The sequence below is a fragment of the Oncorhynchus kisutch genome, linkage group LG25, assembly GCF_002021735.2.
Source record: "Oncorhynchus kisutch isolate 150728-3 linkage group LG25, Okis_V2, whole genome shotgun sequence".
In the NCBI taxonomy this organism is placed as follows: domain Eukaryota; kingdom Metazoa; phylum Chordata; class Actinopteri; order Salmoniformes; family Salmonidae; genus Oncorhynchus; species Oncorhynchus kisutch.
Genome location: NC_034198.2, coordinates 29,026,760 through 29,049,929, shown reverse-complemented (window position 1 = coordinate 29,049,929; position 23,170 = coordinate 29,026,760). Strand labels below are relative to the sequence as shown.

Sequence of the window (23,170 nt, the reverse complement as noted above, 5' to 3'; positions counted from 1 at the left end):
GCTCTGGATAAGAGTGTCTGCTAAATGACTAAAAAGTCCACACTTCAGAAGAAGGACAATGGATATGCAGCCAATGTTAATGGTCACATACCTTCCAGTCATTAGTATAACAAAAAAGGAGGTTTCTATAAAAGGGCAAATAATTGACAAGTTGTTGCAGTAGTAAGGCAATGGATTCAGAGCTGTATATGTTAATTATGGACATTAAGGTAACGGGCAGGTAGAGGCGGTCAAATCGCCTCAGGTCCTTCGGAAGGGGAGAATATTAGGGTTAGTCAAATTAAATTTGCTTAATTACAAGCCCTTAACCAACAATACAGTTCTAAGAAAAATAAGTGTTAAGTAAAAGTGAGGGCATCACTAAGAGCATAGTACACCACATGCACTGGGAGTAGAGAATAATTAGTGTTGCTGTGGACACTGGATAATCTGACTAACACACACACACACACACACACACCTGTTTGACATTGCTGAGTCAATTCAGGTAGCATTCAATGTCATGCGTGTGTGTTAACCATAGCAGCCAACATTGTAATAAAGAGATGTGCAGAAAGATTAGCAACCTCTGGTGTCTGTGGATCCTTTCCCCTTAATGTATTTTTCATGTCAGCCAGTCACACATTTGAAAATAAACACCATTTAATTACATCTTTAGTTGAGTAAAATTAGTTTTGTTCAGGTCACAAAATAATCCAGACAATAGCGGTAAACAGCGCCACACTCAGGCAGAAAACTGAATGTTCTATTCCCAGCCAGGCCCATCTTTTCAAAGAAAACACAATTGAATTATATCTATAATTTAGCAAAATATGATTTTTTTTTGTGATTAAAAGAATACCTGAATTGTTAGGGTTAAGAGCCACAGTAAAGCAGAAAATATAGGAATGTTCTATCATAAATTGAGAGAAAGAAAATCCCTGGTTGACATGGCTGCTAGTACTTAGAAATACTATAACAGTAAATGAATAGATGCCATTCACTGCTATAAACCTGTCTCGAATATAATCGTCTAGTTTACACAGACCCACCACGGTCCCATGTGAAAAGGAGTCCCATGAGAAAAGGAGTCCCATGACATGGTCTGTTTTGTCAATTTACTCAATGTATCTCACCACTCCGGTATACAAATCATTAGTCCAGGTGAAGTCCCACTCACCTGTGTCAGGTCTTAATTAAAGGACATGGTCCTCCAGTCCTAGATAGCTTCGATTAGAGGGTTTTTAAAGGAGGATACAAGGAAAGAAGGAGACATTTTGCAATTAAGAAGAGTAACGTTAGTGACGTGGCTATGTTGTTGTGACAAATGATAACGTTACTAACTAACCCAAACAACAATATACATATCCGTTTACAGGCTACTTCCATTTTACCACATGACTTGAATTTGACAACATGTTGAGGGACCAGACGATCGGCTCCCTTGGTCTTGCTAGCAGGCGCGAGGTAAGCAAAATAGCTAACTAGCTGGGCAGCTAAATAGCTCGCGCATTTGACAGACACATATTTCATTATTGACACATCATCGGTTGGTCTTTCTTTCCTAGGTGGACATTGATACTGAAGTTTATATCTTGGTTTCATTAGATAGAAACGGCTGAAATAGTAGGCTAGTCTGGAGGGGCTGTTCATTCCAACACAGGTATGACATTTTATTCTTGACATCTGGTTGCAGCCTGGTCTCAGACTAGAAGTAACATAGTAAATGTAAATCTGGAACATCAAATTAGTATATGTTACGTTTGGTATAGCTACATAAAACAGAAGATTACTTAAGGTAAAAATGAAAGAAGGTTGGGCGTGTAATGCGAAAGTCTATCAACCCAAGGGGTGCGTGTTCAAATCTCATCACGGACAACTTTAGCTAATTAGCAACTACTTACTACTTTTTGGCTACTTTGCAACTATTTAGCATGTTAGCTAACCCTTCCCCTAGCCTTAACCCTGAACCTAACTCCAAACCCTAGCCTAGCTAAGGTTAGCCACAACAAATTGAAATTCATAACATATCATACGAACTGTAATTCTTAACATATTGTACCAGGGTATGTTAAGAATTACAGTTGAGGTGCTTAAAGTACATGAATTTGGCACTCTGAAATTCAAGTACCGGAATACCTTAAATCAGATATTTTATCAAGTTGGTACTTGAAAAGTACTTCAATTAAAATGAGAGAACAGAAAATGATAAAATATGAAAAATATTAGATAAACGTATTGGTCATGCAAATACATTTTTGCGCTCTGGTTGCCAGATGAGCTCGCTCATTCCACCCACACTTCCACTCAGCCAGACAGGTACTGAACTGAATGCTTCAAACATCACATCGATAGCTAAAATGCCTGGCAAATGTAGATTAAAACTTGCCTGGCAGGATATTGATGTTTAGAAATCGGTTTTGCCAGACCCAACCAGGGATGTAGTGGAGGGTAAACGCAGTTTACGCACCTTTTTATATAGTGTTCACTCACCTTTTTTATTTTGTTAATTAACATTTACCCATTATTGTGTTCCTAGCGTTGAAAATGCTCAGAAGGCTTCTTGATCGGAGTTCTAATTGTGCCTACCTTTGCTAACGAGTTGAATCATGAATGATTCATGTATGCTCGTTATGTTCACCAGCTGCCTTGGATTTGCCTTGTTAGCAGCACATTCATTCACCACTCTGTCCAACGAGAGACTCTGCCCGTGACAGGCCGAGAGATAAAACAAACTTCCTCAGCCCAGACCTACAGTGGTAAATGGCAGAGTGGGATTTTTTTTTTAATCCCTTGACTCCTTCCGTGTCAACAGACATTCCCCAAATAAAAATAAAAACTGACTCTCGGAGAATGAGTTTACAACTGGTAAATAGTCGCTGATATTTCAGTCAGATGTCTAGCTAGATAGTTAGGTCAAGGGCTCTAGCTATAGCTTGCTGGCTAGAAGGATGAAGTTAGCTTCTAACGTTGAACAGAGCATGACCTCAGCAGGAGCAGTTGACTAAAATTAAGCTAGCTATAATCAAAGGATGGGCTATTATAAGTTCTCATAACAAAATACATTTTCTTTACCGAGAGTAGTGATAGACAGTGATGAGTCAGGCTGCAATGATGGAGGCAAAGGAGATGCACAGAGAGAGGAAGCATTGAAGCAAGCAGGGAGAGAGGTTACTAGTACAGTGGTTCCCAAACTTGGGGTCCTTGACCCATGTGGGGTCCCCTAAAATGTAAATAGGGTCTCATGAGATAATCTTTAATGTTATCAAACACAATAACTTGTTTCTCTTCAAATGGGTATAGGATACAACATTTTAGAGTCAACTAAGGGCCTTTTACACTGTTAAAATTCACTTTCATGTCATTGTGTTGGGAGAGCCTACGGGACCTAACATTTAGTGAAATATATAGAGAATTTTAATATAAAGACAATTTAATATTATTATAATGTGCACTGAACAAAAATATAAACAAAACATGCAACAATTTCAAAGATTTTACTGACTTAAGTCAACATCATCAGTACAGACATATCACTCATGTATGTAGTAAATAAGTAGTGAAACACGTATTATTGAGTAGAACTTGTAAGGTAGTGATGAATAGTACGTTTTTCGTTTTTTTTACAAGATTGTGGCAATATACTGCTATCTGGTGGTGACTAGAACAATTGCATAATAGGAACTATTACAAATGGATGGTCCTTGAAAATAAATACTAGTGCTTGAAAAAGTACTTGAAAGTCCTTGAATTTGACTTGCCATTGTCTGTACGAACCCCGTAAATGTATGATGGACATCCGCAAATGAATGCATATCACATGAAACATAACGTATCATGCTAAATGGTTTGTCCTGGATTTACTATCAAAATAATACAAAATGCTCTGAGACCAGGTTGCAACTTTTGATCTACACCTCTACCATTTCACAAACACAGGCATAAAATGCAGATATCTTTAATTTGTTTTGTTAATAACTACCACTTAATTCATATACACATACAACACATTTAATAAATGTAGTTATATAGTTTCTTTAGTGAACGCAGACCATTGCTGCATCTCTAGAGCCCCCTCTGAAATATTGTAATTAGTAATACATTTTAGTCATTTAGCAGACACTCGTATCCAGAATGACTTACAGTAGTGAGTGCATACATTTTCGTGCTGGTCCCCCCCGTGGGAATCGAACCCACAACCCTGGCGTGGCAAGTACATGGGACCATAATGTATGAGGGCTACTTCATATAACCATAAGTCAATGAGATTGACTTATAGAATAATAGATGAGTGCACATGCTTAGCTGTGCAAAAGGACCATGGTCAGCTAGCTAGTCAACAAATGACAGGACATTTATATAATTAGCCTAATTGTCTTAATTGGAAATTCATTCCAGATAGTTTTTGGAAACACTATGGGTTGTTTCCCAGAGACAGATCGAGCCTTGTCCTGGACCGAAAAGCAAGCTCAATTGAGAATCTACATTGAAGGTGCTTTTTATATAATAATAATATATGCCATTTAGCAGATGCTTTTATCCAAAGCGACTTAGTCATGCATGCATGCATACAGTATATTTTATGTATGGGTGGTCCCGGGAATCAAACTCACTATCCTGGCGTTGCAACTGCCAACTGAGCTACAGTGGATTAGATTTAGCCTAATCTCACATGAGGTTGGTGGCACCTTAATTGGGGAGGACGGGCTTGTGGTAATGGCAGTAGCAGAATAGGTGGAATGGTATCAAACACATATTTTCCATGTGTTTGATGCCATTCCTTTTGCTCCATTCCTGGCCATTATTATGAGCTGTCCTCCCCTCAGCAGCCTCCTGTGCCTAATCTGTGTCTGGAAAACCAGTCCTTTTGAGTGTGTTAAATACAAGCCTACAAGATTATATGTGGTATTTACTCTTTTATAAAGAGAGCTTCTTCAACCGCCTGTCATTTCACAATGAATAATCTTTTGAGAGAAATGTAAAGTGCATTGTGATGGTAGGGCTGTGTGTTCGGTTGTTTGTTCTTCCAATCATAATATATTTGTTTGTTGTAGCCTAATTCTATTCTACCGTGCAGGTTAGAACTAGCCTGGCTGCCAGTCTGTTTCTGCTCTCTTGTCATGTCTGGCACCCAGGATATACAACATGTTAATATCCATACATACAGGAGTACAATAGGACCAAACAATATTATGACAGACTTAAAGGTGATAAAGTATACACCACGAACACAAAATATAAAAGCACAATTGTTCATCAGCCACATGTAGATTATGTCCCTTTCAAACATTTGTCCTTGTATTGAAACAGCGAGGATGAGTTTGGTTGGCAAAAATGTCTTGGACCAAGGAAATAGGCATCTAGTGTATAGCCTCAATTCCAGGCTTCCTTACGACTAACGAGACTTGGGAGTATGGTAATGTGAGACTTGATCCTTTAAGACTTCCTTGATCATAATCATTACTGTGTTGTGCAGCCTGATTGCCCTTGTGCTTCTGTCTCAATCCACTTCTTCTCAATTTCTACCTATAAAAAGGACAGACCGATACGGTTCAGTTTCATTAGATATGGAATAATCACTATGGCATGACAACGATAGAAGATTTTGCTACACTACAGCACATGCCTAGGCTGGTCCTATAGTGTAAGGTCAGCTGGTGTCACAGTAATAAGTACAGTATAAAAAATACCCTGCACCCTTAATCACAAAGCATGATTCTGCTTGGGAAATAGATTGAAATAGAGTCTACAACAGCATTATAGGTATTAAACAGCAAAAAAATACTAAACATTATAGATATTAAACTTAGCTAATAATATCTCAGGCCTTACCTGACAATGATAGTGGGTCCTACTGGTGACATGTTTCTGAGGCTGAATGTCACTCTCTGTGCCCAGTGACGTCACTCTGGTCTGTGAAACCACGGCCCCCACCATGTCACACTCCATTGTGACAAACGGGTACCAGTCACTGGGGATCTCCTGGTCTGAACCAAGCTCTAATTTACAGGAGAAGGTATGGGGATGGTCCACTGCTGTGAGGTAAAAAGGAGAATGTGTAGTTAGCAATCTATACCACTTGGGGGAGCACTATGAGCAGAATCTGAAAGATACATGTTTCCATCCTCTGGCACAATGCAAACAAATCACTAACATCAGTCAATTGGAATTTAATATTTAGCCAAGCAATAGTATAACAAATCATAATACTATAAATAATATGTATTGTAGCTAAACTGATTAGGGAACATAAGTTACAATTCACATAGACTATTTGGAAACCTATTTCGGTAAGTTGTAATTATAACATGTAAAATAAAGCCAATATTGTCAGAATAAACCAGCATTCCATATGAAAATAGATCAATAGACCGCCATCATCAATAGACAGCAAAACTCTTCCTTAGTCCTTACCCATGTTCTTAGCAGGCAGTCTGTCGATCCTCCACACGATGGCTGAGTACACATTCTCATACTTCACCGTCCCCACGGTAACCTGCATGACTGGCTGTGACTCTGAAGCGCTGACTGACCCCAGACACGCGTTCCGGTTCATCCTGGCCGTCAGTGACTTACGTCGTAGCAACGTCACTGTACGCGACAACTTCACCCAGTCCCCCGGTACCGGCACACGGATCAGGACATTCTCGCAGAGTGGCTGAGTCTCCGACACGCTGATAAATGACGGGAAGATGGCTGACATGTTGAGAAAGGCTTGGAGTTCCACGTAGGCCCCTTGGACAGTCACCACAGCTTTGACGGAGAAGGGCAACTCGGTACTTCCCAGGGCTAATGTCTTGTAGCGCATCAGTTCTACTCTACAGGCATCCGGAGGAGAGAACTTGAGCAGCCGAGACCTGTGGAACTCCAAGTCGTTGATGCACTTGTGGAAGTGGCAGTCACTGATCTCCATCCAGCCCTCCAGGAGGTCATCCTGAAAGACCACAATGGTAATAGACATATCTAGATTTTTTTGGGTCATCCTGGATGATTTTACTTATGTTAAAATTGTATGTTTGTGTTGATGGGTGTTAAAATTGTGCATTGATGGGTGTGTTCAAATTGTATGTTTAGTTGTTATGCATGTTAAAATGTTGTTTGTGTGTTGATATGCATGTTAAGAAACTAATACTAAACCTCCTCTGAGCCAGAGCCGTAGCTGGCGTCGAAGCGGAGAAGCCCCAAGTCGTTGAGAGCCAGGAAGCACTCCACTGGCCCATTGAGGAACGCCAGGCAGTGGATCCTCGTCATGGCCGCCCGGTCCATCAATACACCGTCCTTGAAAAATGTATCCTCTGATTTTAGCAAATGAGAGGTGGAGTGGCAAAAAGGATCCCCAAGGGGCATGCAATATATACAAAATAGGAGGTAGGGAATCATTTTCATGTGAAAGATTTTAGGAAAAGACATTAATAGAAAAGTATACCCTTATTATTTAGGCTATCAATGTGTTATATAATAAGTAACAGCAATTAATAAAATCGTTTTTAATAACGCCTGATTTTAAGAACCTGTAATGTATAGCAACCCCAGGTGTAAAATAGTAAATAACTGCTACTTCTCAGAGAGAAGTATGGCTGAAAATGCATAACATTGATCTAAAATTTACCCTAGAAATAGTACTGTTAGGAGATCTGGATAGACTGGGTCAGTCTATTACTAATATAATAATACTCTTAGTAAAAGTATTTATCTTCAACTCGCAATCTGTGGATTCTATTCGATTAGATAGATTGAAATTGTACATTCAACATCACAGCATAGTTGAAAGATATGTGGCGTAGAAATCCAAAGCGGGTGGCCAGCAGAGATGGATGGGATGTGGGAGTGGAGACAAGTGGGAGTGGAGTTGCTGGGCGGGAGATAGAATGATAGTCAAAGATAAAAGTCAAAAAATAAAGTCAAAATCAAACATAATAAAAAGAATGACACTGAGGGACAGTGTTTTTACAGCTAATGCTAGTTTGCCAGAGGCTGATGCCATGCAGGTGTTTGTACACATCCATATACACACACTCATTCAATACACACATGTAAATACTGCCAGACATGCACTCAAACAAACAGTTGGCCTTGCTGTTATGATTTTAGTTGTCCTTTGATGTCCTTTTTTTTTGCATTGTTTTCTGTTTTCCTTTTTGTATTTTTTTCTCTTTAGTTAATATTCTTGGTTGTTGGCGCATTGGGGGGCTTCTTGGGGGTGGGGAATGGAATTCATTAATTTTTGTATTATTGGGGGGTGTGGGAGGGGTCTCTGATGGTTGAGGGGCAGCTATTGGGGAACTGTGGGGGGGGGGGGGTCTTAGAGGATTCGTGTCCCTGTTTTTTGCCTTGTGAGAGATCTGTCGACATGCCCTTGTGCAGGGCATTGACCCTGGATGCTTCTGTGTGTCGCCCTGAATGGGAGTCTGTTGAATGAATGACTGGTGTGGTGTAGTTGTTGAGCGGCTTCACTGCAAGTATATTGTATGTTTTGGATATTATTATTATTATTTTATTTTTTTTAATGTAAAAAACTCAAAGAACATGTAATAATGCTGAAATACCAATGAACTACACTAGCAAAGTTACATTTCCTGACCAAAATGTGTGTGCTTGCGTCAACTGTCTTACAGTAGTTGTATGGTAGTGGAAGAAGAAGTACATGCACCTTGTCCAGCTGCACCCAGAGGTGGTCTGTGATCTGCAGTGTCATCTCCTGTTCGTCGTAGTGCCGTTTCTGCAACAGCGGCGGCGCCAGCCTGAGAAGCTCCTCCTCCATAGTTTCGAAAAGGTCCTCCATGTCGCCGTGTTCCGTGGTTCCAAACTTCAGCAGCTGCTCCACCTCTGCCTCGTGGGACACCTCCAGCTTCAAATCAAACTTTATGCATTTAAAATCACGACACACAGTAAAACAATATGATGACATCTATAACAGTAATATCATTGATTGATTAAACGCCAAGCTACAAAGGTGTGTTTTAAATGTGATTTAAAAACCTCAATTGTGCTCCCCCACATTACCTTGGGGTGGTAGCGCTTCTTCTCTGTGTAAGACACGTGCTCCACCTTAACTGTCTGGATCTTGCGAGGCTCTCCATTGCTTTCTAGCTTGAGATCTGACAACCTGCAGTGAGGCTGCAGCTGGAACTCTTTGAAGGGCTTCTCCAGTCCTTTCTCATAGTACATCTGGAGCACACCTCCAGACAGCAGACGCAGGTAAATGGGGCCCCACTGTCGGGACGACATTCGGTTTTTCTTCTCTGGGATCCTCAGCATTAAAGACCAGCCGTCTCTCTTCTCGCTACGGAACAGACCGTGAGAGACAAAGGCTGGGGATGGTCCCTCCTTGGCTGCCTCCCTGTCTCTTACTCCTCTCCTCTCCCCCCTCTCCATCCCTACTCCTTCCTCTGTGTCATTGTCTTCCTCGGCCCGCAGGCCCTCCAGCTTGTGGCAGATGTAGGAGTAGGAGCTCTGGAGGTGGTCTGGTCGAGGAGGCTCGTTGCCGTCTTTCGTCCGAATGAAGAAGCGAGGCAGACTAGAACCTCCAGCCTCGGAGTCGGAAGATGAGCTCCCAGAGTCCACGCTATGCCCACCAGCCCCCTCCCAGAATGGGTTGAAATGTCCCGGGTCCCCCTGGAAGGAGGGGAAGGTACTGGGGCCATCGGAGACAGAGACGTCACCCTGGAGATGTGTGGTGGTGCCGGTAGTGGTGGCCTGGTCTGGGCCAGGGGGAGAAGAAGAATAAGGCACAGAGGCAGAGGATGAACTGGAAAAACTACTGAAGAAATCGTGCTGATCCCAGGGCCTGCAATGGAAAGGTAACGCGCCGGTAGGAGGAACCTCCCTCACCGGAGTGCAAAGAGGAGTGTTGCAGGGCACACAGGAACTTCCATTGAGGTTAAAGTGCATTGGAGGGGAGCTGGATTCAAGGGAACTGCTGAAGATCCAGGATGGATCTCCCACTGGGGGCAGTATCAGCTTTAGTCCATTGGGACGGGGGATTGTCTTTAACCCTGTCGTTGTCACACTACCTGGGGCTGTCTTCAGGGGTGTAGAGGCAAAGGAAGGGGGTGAACTTGTCTTTGCCCCTGGTGACTTCAGGGGTGTTGCGGCCAACTTTGTCCCACTCTCTGGGATCTTCAAGGGGGTTGAGGCAAAAGAAGGAGACGTAGACGTTCTCCCCTCATCCTCGAAGGTCACCCAGTTTGGATTGTTCACGGAGCACATGGCTTTGGTTGTTTGGTGTCAAGGTTCAAGTCAGCACTTCCTGCTTCTGTTGTTGACGTTATCCTCAGACTCCGCCACAGGGGTCTTCCCTGCTGAAACACTGAACAGAACAGTCATAGATTAGAACACACAGAGTATCAGAAAATAATATTTTTCTGTAGAATCTACAGTTATTATATATTGATGCATTTGCTTTGAAAGATATCAGGCATCTCTTGTGTACACCGAGAAATGACCCTACAGTGTCCCCTTGTGAGCATTCTGGCCTAAGAGACATCTACAGTTAGTGTTGCCAGATAGGGTCATTTCATGGGCTACTTTTAGTAGATTGGAGGGGGATTTTTGCTCAGATTCGCCTGCAAAGTGTCATGAAAATCTGGCAACACAGTGCAGTTAGATGATGTCCCCTCTCAGCCACTCGGCGACATTAAATTTCCCACATGACTGTTGGTTTAATTATTTAATAGCTGGTGTGCTGGTATGTTGGCGTGTTTATTTTTTCCTTTTTATTTGTGGCAATTCAGCAACTGGCTCCATGTGGTAATATTTACAATAATGCACTTTGTGCTAGAAGTAAAATACATGAGGGGAGGAAAAAATATAGTACAACTCTTTGCTGTGTCTAAGTGTCTTGTCACCAGTCAACCACACACACTCCATGTGTTCTCTCACTGGAATTGAGTAGGATAAATATAGAAACACTGAATATGCTAGTGGACACTGCTGAGTAACATTTGGCTAAACGCTACAGCTGCAGCCTTGTTGAATGAAAATGCAGAGAGGTACAGCTCTGCTCTGTCAGCCAATACCAGAGGAATTGTGGTCAATTTCAATTTGGGTTGAACTTCAGGCGTCACCGCCCTCCTATTCAAAGGTGGTGAAATTTGGAATAAAGTGGAGTTGGAATAAAATGTAGGGTTTTGGAATTTGTAGATAAATTGTGTTGGATGAAAATACCATGCTCTGGTAGGAAATGTAGAAGACTGAACTGAATTGGGATTGGTTGGAGGGGAACCCAAAGCCTGGGTAGGATTCAGGAAACGTGTCACTGGCACTCGAGCAGAGAACCAATCATCCTCTTTATTCTGCATCAGTAAGAAGCCATCTGTGATAACTAGGCTGTGGAACACTGGAACAGCTGGTGTGAGGGTTCTGGATTATTTAACAGCTGGTGAGATATGAGGCACAGACACTACTGTGCTGTGGTGTAATGGGAATTGGAAAATCCAAGCATAATGAATGTCCTCATAGGACTTCGTTAGTTACACCTCTATATATATATCACACACACACACTACAAGACCAAAAGTATGTGGACACCTGCTTGTTGAACATCTTATTCCAAAATCATGGGCATTAATATCGAGTTGGTGCTGCCTTTGCTGCTATAACAGCCTCCATTCTTCTGGGAAGGCTTTCCATTAGATGTTGGAACTAGAGGTCGACCGATTTATGATTTTTTTTTTTTACGCCGATACCGATTTATTGGAGGACAAAAAAAGACGATATCGATTAATCTGACTATTTTTTTTAAAATGTATTTGTAATAATGACAATTACAACAATACTGAATGAACACTTATTTTAACTTAATATAATACATCAATAAAATCAATTTAGCCTCATAAATAATGGAACATGTTCAATTTGGTTTAAATAATGCAAAAACAAAGTGTTGGAGAAGAAAGTAAAAGTGCAATTATGTGCCATGTAAGAAAGCTAACGTTTAAGTTCCTTGCTCAGAACATGAGAACATATGAAAGCTGGTGGTTCCTTTTAACATGAGTCTTCAATATTCCCAGGTAAGAAGTTTTAGGTTGTAGTTATTATAGGTATTATAGGACTATTTCTCTCTATATCATTTGTATTTCATATATCTTTGACTATAGGATGTTCTTATAGGCACTTTAGTATTGCCAGTGTAACAGTATAGCTTCCGTCCCTCTCCTCGCCCCTACCTGGGCTCGAACTAGGAACACAACGACAACAGCCACCCTCGAAGCAGTGTTACTCATGCAGAGCAAGGGGAACAACTACTCCAAGTCTCAGAGCGAGTGATGTTTGAAACGCTATTAGTGCGCACCCCGCTAACTAGCTAGCCATATCACATCGCATCGTTACACCCGCCGAATCTCGGGAGTTGATAGGCTTGAAGTCAAACAGCAGAGCTGCTGGCAAAACGCACGAAAGTGCTGTTTGAATGAATGCTTACGAGCCTGCTGGTGCCTACCATCGCTCAGTCAGACTGCTCTATCAAATCATAGACTTAATTCTAACATAATAACACACAGAAATGCGAGCCTTAGGTCATTAATATGGTCGAATCCGGAAACTATCATCTCGAAAACAAGACGTTTATTCTTTCAGTGAAATACGGAACCTTTCCTTATTTTATCTAACGGATGGCATCCATCAGTCTAAATATTCCTGTTACATTGCACAACCTTCAATGTTATGTCATAATTACGTAGAATTCTGGCAAATTAGTTCGGTATGAGCCAGGCGGCACAAGCTGTTGCATATACCCTGACTCTGCGTGCAATGAATTGCTGGCAACACTGCTCTTGGGGCGACAGGGTAGCCTAGTGGTTAGAGCGTTGGACTAGTAACCGGACGCAAGAGAAGTGACACAATTTCACCTGGTTAATAAATATTGTCTCCTAACCTGGATTTCTTTTAGCTAAATATGCAGGTTTAAAAATATATCATCAACCGTATGTAGTTATAACTAGTGATTATGATTAAGTTTAATGCTAGCTAGCAACTTACCTTGGCTTCTTACTGCATTCGCGTAACAGGCGGGCTCCTCGTGAGGCAGGTGGTTAGAGCGTTGGACTAGTTAACTGTAAGGTTGCAAGATTGAATCCCTGAGCTGACAAGGTAAAAATCTGTCGTTCTGCCCAAGGCAAGGCAGTTAACCCACTGTTCCTAGGCCATCATTGAAAATAAGAATGTGTTTTTAACTGACTTGCCTAGTTAAATAAAGGTGTAAAAAAAAAACGGAACATTCAGCGTCCAAAATTACCGATATCCGATTGTTATGAAAACTTGAAATCAGCCCTAATTAATCGGCAATTCCGATTAATCGGTCGACCTCTAGTTGGAACATTGCTGCAGGGAATTGTTTCCATTCAGCCACAAGAGCATTAGTGAGGTTGGGCGCTGATGTTGAGTGATTAGGTCTCGCTCGCAGTCGGCATTCCAATTCATCCCAAAGGTGTTTGATGGGTTGGAGGTCAGGGCTCTATGCAGGCCAGTCAAGTTCTTCCAATCTCGATAAACCATTTCTGTATGGACCTCTCTTTGTGCACAGGGGCATTGTCATGCTGAAATAGGAAAGGGCCTTCTCCAGATTGTTGCCACAAAGTTGGAAGCACAGAATCGTCTAAAATTTCATTGTATGCTGCAGCATTAAGATTTCCCTTCACTGGAACTATGGGGCCTAGCCCGAAACATGAAAAACAGCCCAGTATTCCTCCTCCACCAACCTTTACAGTTGACACTATGCATTCGGGCAGGTTGTGTTTTCTTGGCATCCGCAAACCCAGATTTGTCCGTTGGACTGCCAGATGGTGAAGCGTGATTCATCAAGCCAGAAAATGTGTTTCTAATGAGTCCAATGGCGCAAGCTTTACACCATTCCAGCTGACACTTGGCATGGCGCATGATGATCTTAGGCTTGTGTGCGGCTGCTCGGCCATGGAAACCCATTCCATGAAGCTCTCGACAAACAGTTCTTGTGCTGACGTTGCTTCAATAGGCTGTTTGGAACTCGTTAGTGAGTGTTGCAACTGAGGACAGACGATTTGTACGCGCTTCAGCACTCTGCGTTCCCGTTCTGTGAGCTTGTGTGGCTTACCACTTCGTGGCTGAACCGTTGTCGCTCCTAAACGTTTTCACTTCACAATTACAGCACGTGCAGTTCTAGCAGGGCATAAATTTGACAGACTTTTTGGAAAGGTGTTATCCTATGACGGTGCCGTGCTGAAAGTCAATGAGCTCTTCAGTAAGGCCATTCTACTGCCAATGTTTGTCTATGGAGATTGCATGGCTGTGTGGTCTATTTTTAAAGACCTGTCAGCAACGGGTGTGGTTGAAATAGTCAAATACACTATTTGCACTTTTGTACATATAGTGTATTGTAAACCTCATTCCCAGACTAATTGCTAGAGAAAGAGCCGGATGGTGGAAAAATCTAATACAATGGTTACTGCATAGCCTATTATGTGGTAGCAGTTTCTTAAGAGCTGTGGAAATATAGCCTGGTCCCAGATCTGATTTGCAAGACATCACTGACAGATCTGGGACCAGGCAATTCAAAATATAGGCTAGTACATTATCCTGAGCTCTGATGTCATTCATGTCCTCCACCCTAGCCTCGACCCCAGCTGTTAAAGATTTCCAAGTTAGAGGATATGGCAGAATGGAGAGCAGTCACGCTGTAATCAACATACCATCTAGCAATTGATTCCCAGTCAACCTCAGCAGCCAATTGTGCCTTGGCTGTGACACGCTGGCAACACTGCTCTTGCCAGCAGCAGCAGCAATGACAGTAGTAACACCCAGACAGAGGCAGATCAACTAGTTTCAATCTGTATCTGTCACAGCCACCGACCTCACCACAGAGATAGAGGCCTAACTTACATTACATTTACCACAGTCAATTGGTTAAATGTAATAGGGCAAGGTTCCCTTGATGCTATAATGAAGTATGTGGATGGAGCTCAGGGGCTATAGGAACCCAAGGTAGCATCTCAGAGTAGGAATGCTGATCTAGGATCAGTTTTTCATTTTAGATCAGAATGAATCAACGGGTGTATTTATTTTACAAATAATTTCCTGCAATTCTACAGTTTGACATTACTTAAAATACCCCTCTAGAGGCATAATAAGGGGTATTTTGAAAACACAGTATAAGTGGAAAGAAAACCGCTAACTTCCTGCATTTCAACACGTTTTGCCATGGGGCAGAGAAAAAAGTTTGCTGTTTTATAGCTGATCTCATGCTATTCACCACATTTTGTCATGAGGATTAGACATAATTTTGTAGTTTTAAAGTTAATTTCCTTCTACTCTACACATTTTGCCATGAGACAGAGACAATGTTGCAGTTTTCAAGTAACTTTCCATATTTTCATATTCTCTTAACTCCTACCCAAATAATGTTGTTGACTCCTCTTATACGTGTGTTTTGTGGCCAGCGCATAAATTGGAGGGGAAAAAACACTTCAAAAGCCCCACCTCGAACGTGTATCTCAAACAGACCATTTAAAAAATGCTTGCTTTCTCCTCAGAGGATGATGTCATCCTCCTGAGCAGGATGAGCTGGCCAATCAGCGGTCTACTAATATTTTTTATGACCGCTATATACGCCCACACCATTCTGTTGTTGGGGTTCGCCCACACCATTCTGTTATTGGGGTACGCCCACACCATTCCTACACAGAAAAGCTGCTTTTGAACATACATAATTTAAAAAAAATTGTAAAGAAAACTATTTTACTCATATTGTAGTTAATTATATTTCATAGAAATCTGGAAACACTGGACAGTTACTTCAAAGGTTGAAGACAACTCCTTTTAAACTGTATAATTAATCAATGCACCATCATACCAGGTAATTTAATTATTAAATACAAAAAAAAGTTATTTTGCTACAGAAGTGTAATTTCTTACTGATTTCTACAGCTTCCGCCCAAAAACAAATCCTGTGAAATAACATCAACACATACTGGAGAAGTGGCTAGCTTAGCTTACAAACTAGCTACATCGGTCGTGGCTTTTATGAGAGCTGGGTCATTAAAATGAGGACCATCCTCTCCCTCCTTCTTATGGACTTACTGAACTGTGGTTTGATCTAGCAGTGTTTCAATAGCCTTGTAGACGACAGGCTAAGTGGGCAATGGATCCAGCAGTGCTTCAGCCTTAAAGCCACATTCTGGAATTGTCATTTAAATGAATCCCATTGATTCAGGCCTGTTGAAATGACAGAATGTGGACTTTAGGGAGGAAGAACCTTGTATCGAGGCTAACTGAACCTTGCTCCAATCCAATACTGGCAACTCCTGCAGTTCACTTCCAAACAGTACTGCCACCTCCATCAGCCTGTTCCAAAGAGATGGAGCAGAGAAATATCCTGGTCCTAGATGTATTGTCACGCTAGCAGGAGTTCTGACCAGGCTAGTAGCAGGGGGAATGAAAGTTTACTAAATCTACAAAGGCAGAAAAGAACAGACATTCTAATCATTCCAAGGGACAGAGCAGCATGCACACAGGAAATACCAGCCTACTCTACTGCTTCTGCACACACACACACACACACACACACATACACACACACACAGCAAACATCAACTCAATGTCAGTCTCTGTCAATGGGTTCACATACACTGTAAATGACAGTGATTACACTGTACACTACCGTTCAAGAGTTTGGGATCACTTAGAAATGTCCTTGTTTTTTAAACAAAAACACATTTTTCTCCATGAAAATAACATCAAATTGATCAGAAATACAGTGTAGGCATTGATCAGAAATACAGTGTAGGCATTGATCAGAAATACAGTGTAGACATTGTTAATGTTGTAAATGACTATTGTAGCTGGAAATGGCAGATTTTTTATGGAATATCTACATAGGTGTACAGAGGCCCATTATCAGCAACCATCACTCCTGTGTTCCAATGGCACGTTGTGTTAGTTAATTATTAGAAGACCTGTTTGCAATTGTTAGCACAGCTGAAATCTATTGTTCTGATTAAAAATCCAATAAAACTGGCCTTCTTTAGACTAGTTGAGTATCTGGAGCATCAACATTTGTGGGTTCGATTACAGGCTCAAAATGGCTAGAAACTCGTTAGCCTTAATTTCTCAGAACAAGAATAGACTGATGAGTTTCAGAAGAAAGTGCTTTGTTTCTGGTCATTTTGAGCCTGTAATCGAACCCACAAATGCTGATGCTCCAGATACTCAACTAGTCTAAAGAAGGCCAGTTTTATTGGATTTTTAATCAGAACAATAGATTTCAGCTGTGCTAACATAATTGCAAAAGGGTTTTCTAATGATCAATTAGCCTTTTAAAATGATAAACTTGGATTAGCTAACACAGAGTGCCATTGGAACACAGGAGTGATGGTTGCTCATATGGGCCTATGTAGATAGTCCATAAAGAATCTGCCATTTCCAGCTACAATAGTCATTTACAACATTAGCAATGTCTACACAGTATGTCTGATCAATTTGATGTTATTTTAATGGACAAAAAAATAGCTTTTCTTTCAAAAACAAGGACATTTCTAAGTGACCCCAAACTTTTGAACTGTACTGTACATGTCACTCAGGTTTGGTTGCTCATGTCAGCTGATTTACGATTTGAAGCCCAAACTTTTAGGGTTAGGGACACCAATTAAGCCTAATCTGAGACTAAAAAGCATTTTAAATGGAACTTCTCCATTGAGCTTGCTTTTAAGGCATGGTTTCCCGGACACAAAATGTAATCTGTGTCCGGAAACCATCCCTTACTGTATGAAACTCTTTTGTCGGCATGTAGCCTAGCGGTTAAGATAGTTGGGTCAGTAACCGAAAGTTCAGTGGTTGAGTCCCCGAACCGACTAGGTGAAAAATCTGTCTGTGCCCTTGAGCAAGGCACTTAACCCTAATTGATCATGTAAGTCACTCTGGATAAAAGTGTCTGCTAAATGACTCAAATATAAATGTTGTAAGGGCAAGCATGCTCAGTGGTCTAATAACTAAATAAGAAGTATATGTTCATAATGTTTGCATGATATGATCGCTCGCTTTCCAGTAATGTTTGTCTCACATGATATAAATCATCCTTTTATAATGACTTGAAGTGGGAGAAAGACAGCCCTTGTCCCCATGAATCAAGATATAGGGAGACGCCAAGTTCAAAGCACCTACAAGATAGCTATGGAACTTTTTAACTCTAGGTTATGTATTTTCTGGCAGAGCCTCTTTCCAAACAGTCACAAGACAATGACTTGATGAGTGAGAGACAAAAAAGCCGCATTTAGAAAAGAGATGTGACTTCCCTTGTTAAATAAAGAACCGTCTCGTTGTCTAGTCTTTAAAACTGTCAGACGCTTGCTGCAGAAGTGAGTTGAGTGAGTCACAGACAGATTTATTTTCTTACTTGATCCATAGCTATTCCTACTTGCATCCATAGCTTTGTCTATGAATTATTTGAGAGTGGTAACATTTCTCCAGTCCCATCATTCAGTTGTTTATCAAAACAAGTGGTCATATTCCAGATTGCCCCTTTGAAGGTTGTCATCGTGACCTTATTTAACTTGTTCAGCCAGTGGAAATGTACATGAATGCATATTAGACTACTGTCTTCTTGAGCGTTTTACAATATCGTATTTGCTTCCAAACTTTGACAGAATAATTAATAGCAGAATAAACAATGTAATCTGGAATCAAATACTCCCTGCTGTGACTAAAGAAGAGATTCATGCCCCCTACAAGTGCTGCTATGCCCTGCTATTCCCCCTGCTACTGTGCTGAATTCACGCATTTGAACAGGGAATAAAATATAGAGTCCCTACAGTACCTTTGCAAAAACGGTGTCGTTTGTGAAGTTGTGGGTATTCTTATGATGTCTCCTTCCCATCTTGATTATGACCAAATGTAAACAGAGTGTTGATGTAAACATAAGATAAACACACTATGATCTGTAGATCTTGATAATGCCTTTATAGCCATCAGTGTTGACCCTGTGCTGACACCGTGTCCTCTAGACGTCCCACTGGCAACTTAGATCAGCATGGCTTGATTAGAACAAATCAATGACTTGATAAAAGGGCCAATCTGCAGGTCGAATGATAACAAAGGGGACACAGCTGAGGGATGGCGCTGAAGAAATGTAACCACTTAAACAGATCAGCTTTAATATTGCCGATATACTGAACAAAAATACAAACCCAACATTTAAAGTGTTGGTCCCATGTTTTATGAGCTGAAATAAAAGATCCCAGAAATGTTCCATATGCACAAAAAGCTATTTCTCGCAACTTTTCTACACAAATTTGTTTACATCCCTTTTAGTGAGCCTTTGCCAAGATAATCAATCCACCAGACAGGTGTGGCATATTAAACAGGATGGTCATTACACAGGTGCACCTTGTGCTGGGGGCAATGAAAGGCCACTCTAAAATGTGCAGTTTTGTCACAATGCCACAGATAATTTTGAGGGATCGTGCAATTGGCATGCTGACTGCAGGAATGTCCACCATTTCACAAGGATCTGTACACAATTCCTGGACGTTGAAAATGTCCCAGTTCTTCCATATCCTGCATACTCACCAGACATGTCCCCTATTAAGCATGTGTGGGAGGCTCTGGATTGACGTGTACGACAGCGTGTTCCAGTTCCCGACAATATCTAGCAACTTCATTGAAGAGTGGGACAACATTCCACTGGCCACAATCAACAGCCTGATCAACTCTATGCAAAGGACATGTGTCGCGCTGCATGAGGCAAATGGTGGTCACACCAGATACTGACTGGTTTTCTGATCCAGAAGTAAACTAACGGACAAGAATACTTCTATTTACAGCTATTCTCCCTTATACTTATGGTACCTGTAGTTAAATAATTATACCTATTCCTAATTTCCTCTTCAAGTGCTTGATTTTCACCCATAACGGCCAATCCACCATCATTCTGATCTTAACCCCAACCCTCCGATGTCCACACATTAGCCCATCTTTCCCAGTACAATGCGATTTTGCAATTTCCTTTTGCAATTACATCCCTCCATTTTACTATAATGTCTTACAACGGTCCTGAACCTCCCTATTTGTAAAATGTCTACCGATATTTCTCTAAAACTAAATACTTTACGCAAGAGTATAATGATAGTTCCCATTGACTGATCGTGGTTTTTCAGATCCCCCTAACAAAACAGTTTCCAGGTCCATCTGAACCCGGTCCATCTGAACCCTGATATTATGGCATAACCATTCCTGGACCTGACTCCAAAAGCGAGCAACCGATGGACAGTACCAGAAGATGTTTTCTATTGATTCTGTTTCCTCATGGCAAAATCTACACAAGGCTGAGTTTTCAATGCCCCATATATAATATATATATATATATATATACTTTTTTTTAAATTGGAAATGTAACCTTTATCTAACTAGGCAAGTCAGTTAAGATCAAATTCTTATTTACAATGACGGCCTACCCAGGCCAAACCCGGACGATGCTGGGCCAATTGTGCGCCACCCTATTGGGACTCACAATCACGGCCGGATGTGATACAGCCTGGATTCAATCCAGGGACTGTAGTGACTCCTCTTGCACTGAGATGCAGTGTTCTGACCGCTGTGCCACTCTGGAGCAAAGGATCTTCATTTGAGACAGTTTGCTACAGCAGGAAAATAATCCAGCAGCAACAGGAAATATTATGTGGATTATAATTAATGACCATTTTTGTAGGGGTTGATGCATTTTTCAGAAGGGAACATTTCATATTGGAAATTAAACTTCAGAAGCCTTTTAAAACTTCAAATAATATGTTTCAAGTTAATACAAGTTAAAGATTTTCTGCATTTAAGGAAAGTAATCCTGCAACACTGTGATCAAATTCAGATCCTAAATTACAACTGCTATTGTTTATCAACCAATACATGTTTAGCAGGCACTATGTGTGGACACCATCCTGTTTAAAAGCGTCTCTGCTATAGCTGATGTATTGCTTTTGAGTGACATACGACAAGTCTATGTCCAGTGTACAAGAATGTATTGTTGAGTGACGTCTGACCTAGTGGTTTGAAAATGGACATATAATGAGACAACAAAATGCTGAATTTTGGTCCTACCGCATCCTTCTGTGAAACCGTGCATAGCGACAATCGTTGTTTTTCCATGTTTTGCTACAACGCAGACTGCATTGGTCTCGGTAATAATTCAACCGTGCTGTGATCGTCCATGACTCATTACCGCCGGAGGAACTCTGGTCTCAACATCAGGACAGGAACGATGTTGTTTTCAATGCAATGTCACGAAATGAGAATGAGGCTATCCTACCAGCGTATTTGTTGTATTGTCATTCGACCTATGACTTTCGTTGTAGTTTGTCAGCAAAGAATATGACAGTTTTAAAATTGTTAATTATATGCTACCGTTATCAACGCAAAGTCCACTCGTTCAAGAAATATCAATGGGCATGATAGTCAAGTTTTGCCACTAGGAATATAATACATATTTTATAGAATAAACAACTTTGCACAGTGTGTGGTAACAAGTTGTCCCCAAAATAGAAGTTAGCTATTGTTGTAGCCTTGCTTGCTTCTTCTACAGTAGGTTGTTTTGACGGAGCAATGAGATGGAAGTTGACTCTCTGGTGGAAACTTGCAAAGAAACAAAAAAATACTCACGTTCTACACAAATCCCGAAATAACAACAATCAGGTCATGATTCTTATTTTCCGTTAAAACAGCAGAAATCCCAATATGCGAGGCCGACAGGTTTCTCTCAAAATGGCAGAGGGAGAGAGAGAAAATGCAGCCGATTTGCTATCCCCTTTCAGCCCTCCCGTTAACGGGACGTCCCTGCTAGAGAAATGAAGTGGGGCGAGTGAAGGAATGAACCGAGGATGCCCATATTCTCCTCCCACATCTCATCTGGCCGAATGATGACGATGCTTTTGGTGTGACAGGGAGTTTGTTTTTGCCAATGTTATGAGTGTCCGGTGAAGTAGACAAAGCTTATGGTTTGGCTACAATAACACACACGATAAAACATCAGGCTGCATTGTTGCGAGCGCAAAGAGCCATTAGCATACATTACGAGTAGATAGCCTAGTTGGAAGCTTTATGAATATAATATTTTTTGTTGATTTCCACCAACTAAGTAAAACGGTAATGAATAAGTAGTAAAGCACATTCTAGACATTCTGACTCTTTTTTTTACGTTCCAGGTGGGACATTTAGAAGTTGGATTAGGACAAGGACTGGGTTGTCTGTCAAAGAACCTCGTTCCACCCCAGTCAACTCACTCACACACTGATTAGGACAAGGTTGTCTGTCAATTAACCTCTTCCCCAGCCCTAACCCGACATCACAGTGGGCTAGGCCTAGTTACAAGCTATGGAGACTGGAGAGACTATAAATTATGACCAAAGAGAAAAATCTGAAGTGAGAAAGAGATTTGAGCGGAGATGGATAGTTTGAGCTGAATTCTGGCAGACATGTTCATATGACTCCATTATAAAAAGGGTAGTGGTTCACACAGTGACAGAGGTCTGATGCTAGGGTGGGACAATTAGGCGTGGATGACTAGAGATTACTCACCAAGGGAGGGGTCATAATGGGAGATAATTAAAGGGTTGAAGATAACAGTCATTGAAGTGCTGTCATCTGGAGTTGGTCCAGACAAGAATCACACTCTCTCACATACACACACACACACACACACTAAATTAAATTAAACCAATATCAACACAAACTGAAGTGGTTTTCCTCTGTTCCCCGGGCGCCGAAGACGTGGATTAAGGCAGCCCCCTGCACCTCTGTTTCAGAGGGGTTGGGTTAAATGCGGAAGACATTCAGTTGTACAACTAACTAGGTATCCCCCTTTTCTTTCTGTTCTGTCTGATAATAGATGAGTGGAGGAGGGTGGATAAACGGGATAACATAGCACCTTTCATAGAGGGGAGGAGGAGGATGACTATGGGTTATGGCCAACCTTCAGCCTAACACAATACAAGGTCATTTAGCCCCTTTGGAACAGACCCAAAACAAACACAATGCAAACAGAGAGAGGTAGTATTTGGATGAGAACAGTGTCACAGAGAGAGAAGAGAGGTAGAAGTTAGATGAGGACATTCAGTCAGAGAGAAGAGAGGTAGTAGTTGGATGAGAACATTCAGTCACAGAGAGAAGGGTGGCAGGTAGCCTAGTGGTTAGAGCGTTGGGCCAGTAACCGAAAGGTTGCTGGATCGAATCCCTGAGCTGA

The 23,170-nt window shown here is 41.4% G+C and overlaps 1 protein-coding gene and 1 long non-coding RNA gene across 2 annotated transcripts; one reads left to right on the top strand and one right to left on the bottom strand.

Annotated features, from left to right (window-relative positions):
• The first annotated feature begins 1,156 nt into the window (after positions 1-1,156).
• LOC116357469 (uncharacterized) lies at positions 1,157-7,245 on the top strand. The gene is made up of 3 exons (XR_004205460.1): positions 1,157-1,446; positions 6,409-6,929; positions 7,131-7,245. It is a non-coding gene; the product is annotated as an uncharacterized LOC116357469 (long non-coding RNA).
• ston1 (stonin 1) lies at positions 3,461-21,834 on the bottom strand. Its single transcript, XM_020471059.2, has 7 exons — positions 21,592-21,834; positions 8,983-10,288; positions 8,630-8,827; positions 7,117-7,257; positions 6,394-6,913; positions 5,812-6,014; positions 3,461-5,505 (listed from the first exon to the last, which is right to left on the bottom strand). Exons 2-7 carry the CDS (start codon positions 10,186-10,188, stop codon positions 5,440-5,442), a joined length of 2,334 nt encoding a protein of 777 aa, XP_020326648.1. The 5' UTR covers positions 10,189-10,288; positions 21,592-21,834; the 3' UTR covers positions 3,461-5,439.
• Between the last annotated feature and the right edge of the window lie 1,336 nt (positions 21,835-23,170).

Coding starts and splice junctions, on each gene's coding strand:
- ston1 (XM_020471059.2), bottom strand. CDS start 10,188: ATGTGCTCCGTGAACAATCCAAACTGGGTGACCTTCGAGGATGAGGGG. Junction 8,828..8,982: donor AGAAGCGCTACCACCCCAAG/GTAATGTGGGGG, acceptor TTTGATTTGAAG/CTGGAGGTGTCCCACGAGGC. Junction 7,258..8,629: donor TCTGGGTGCAGCTGGACAAG/GTGCATGTACTT, acceptor ACATTTTTCAAG/GACGGTGTATTGATGGACCG.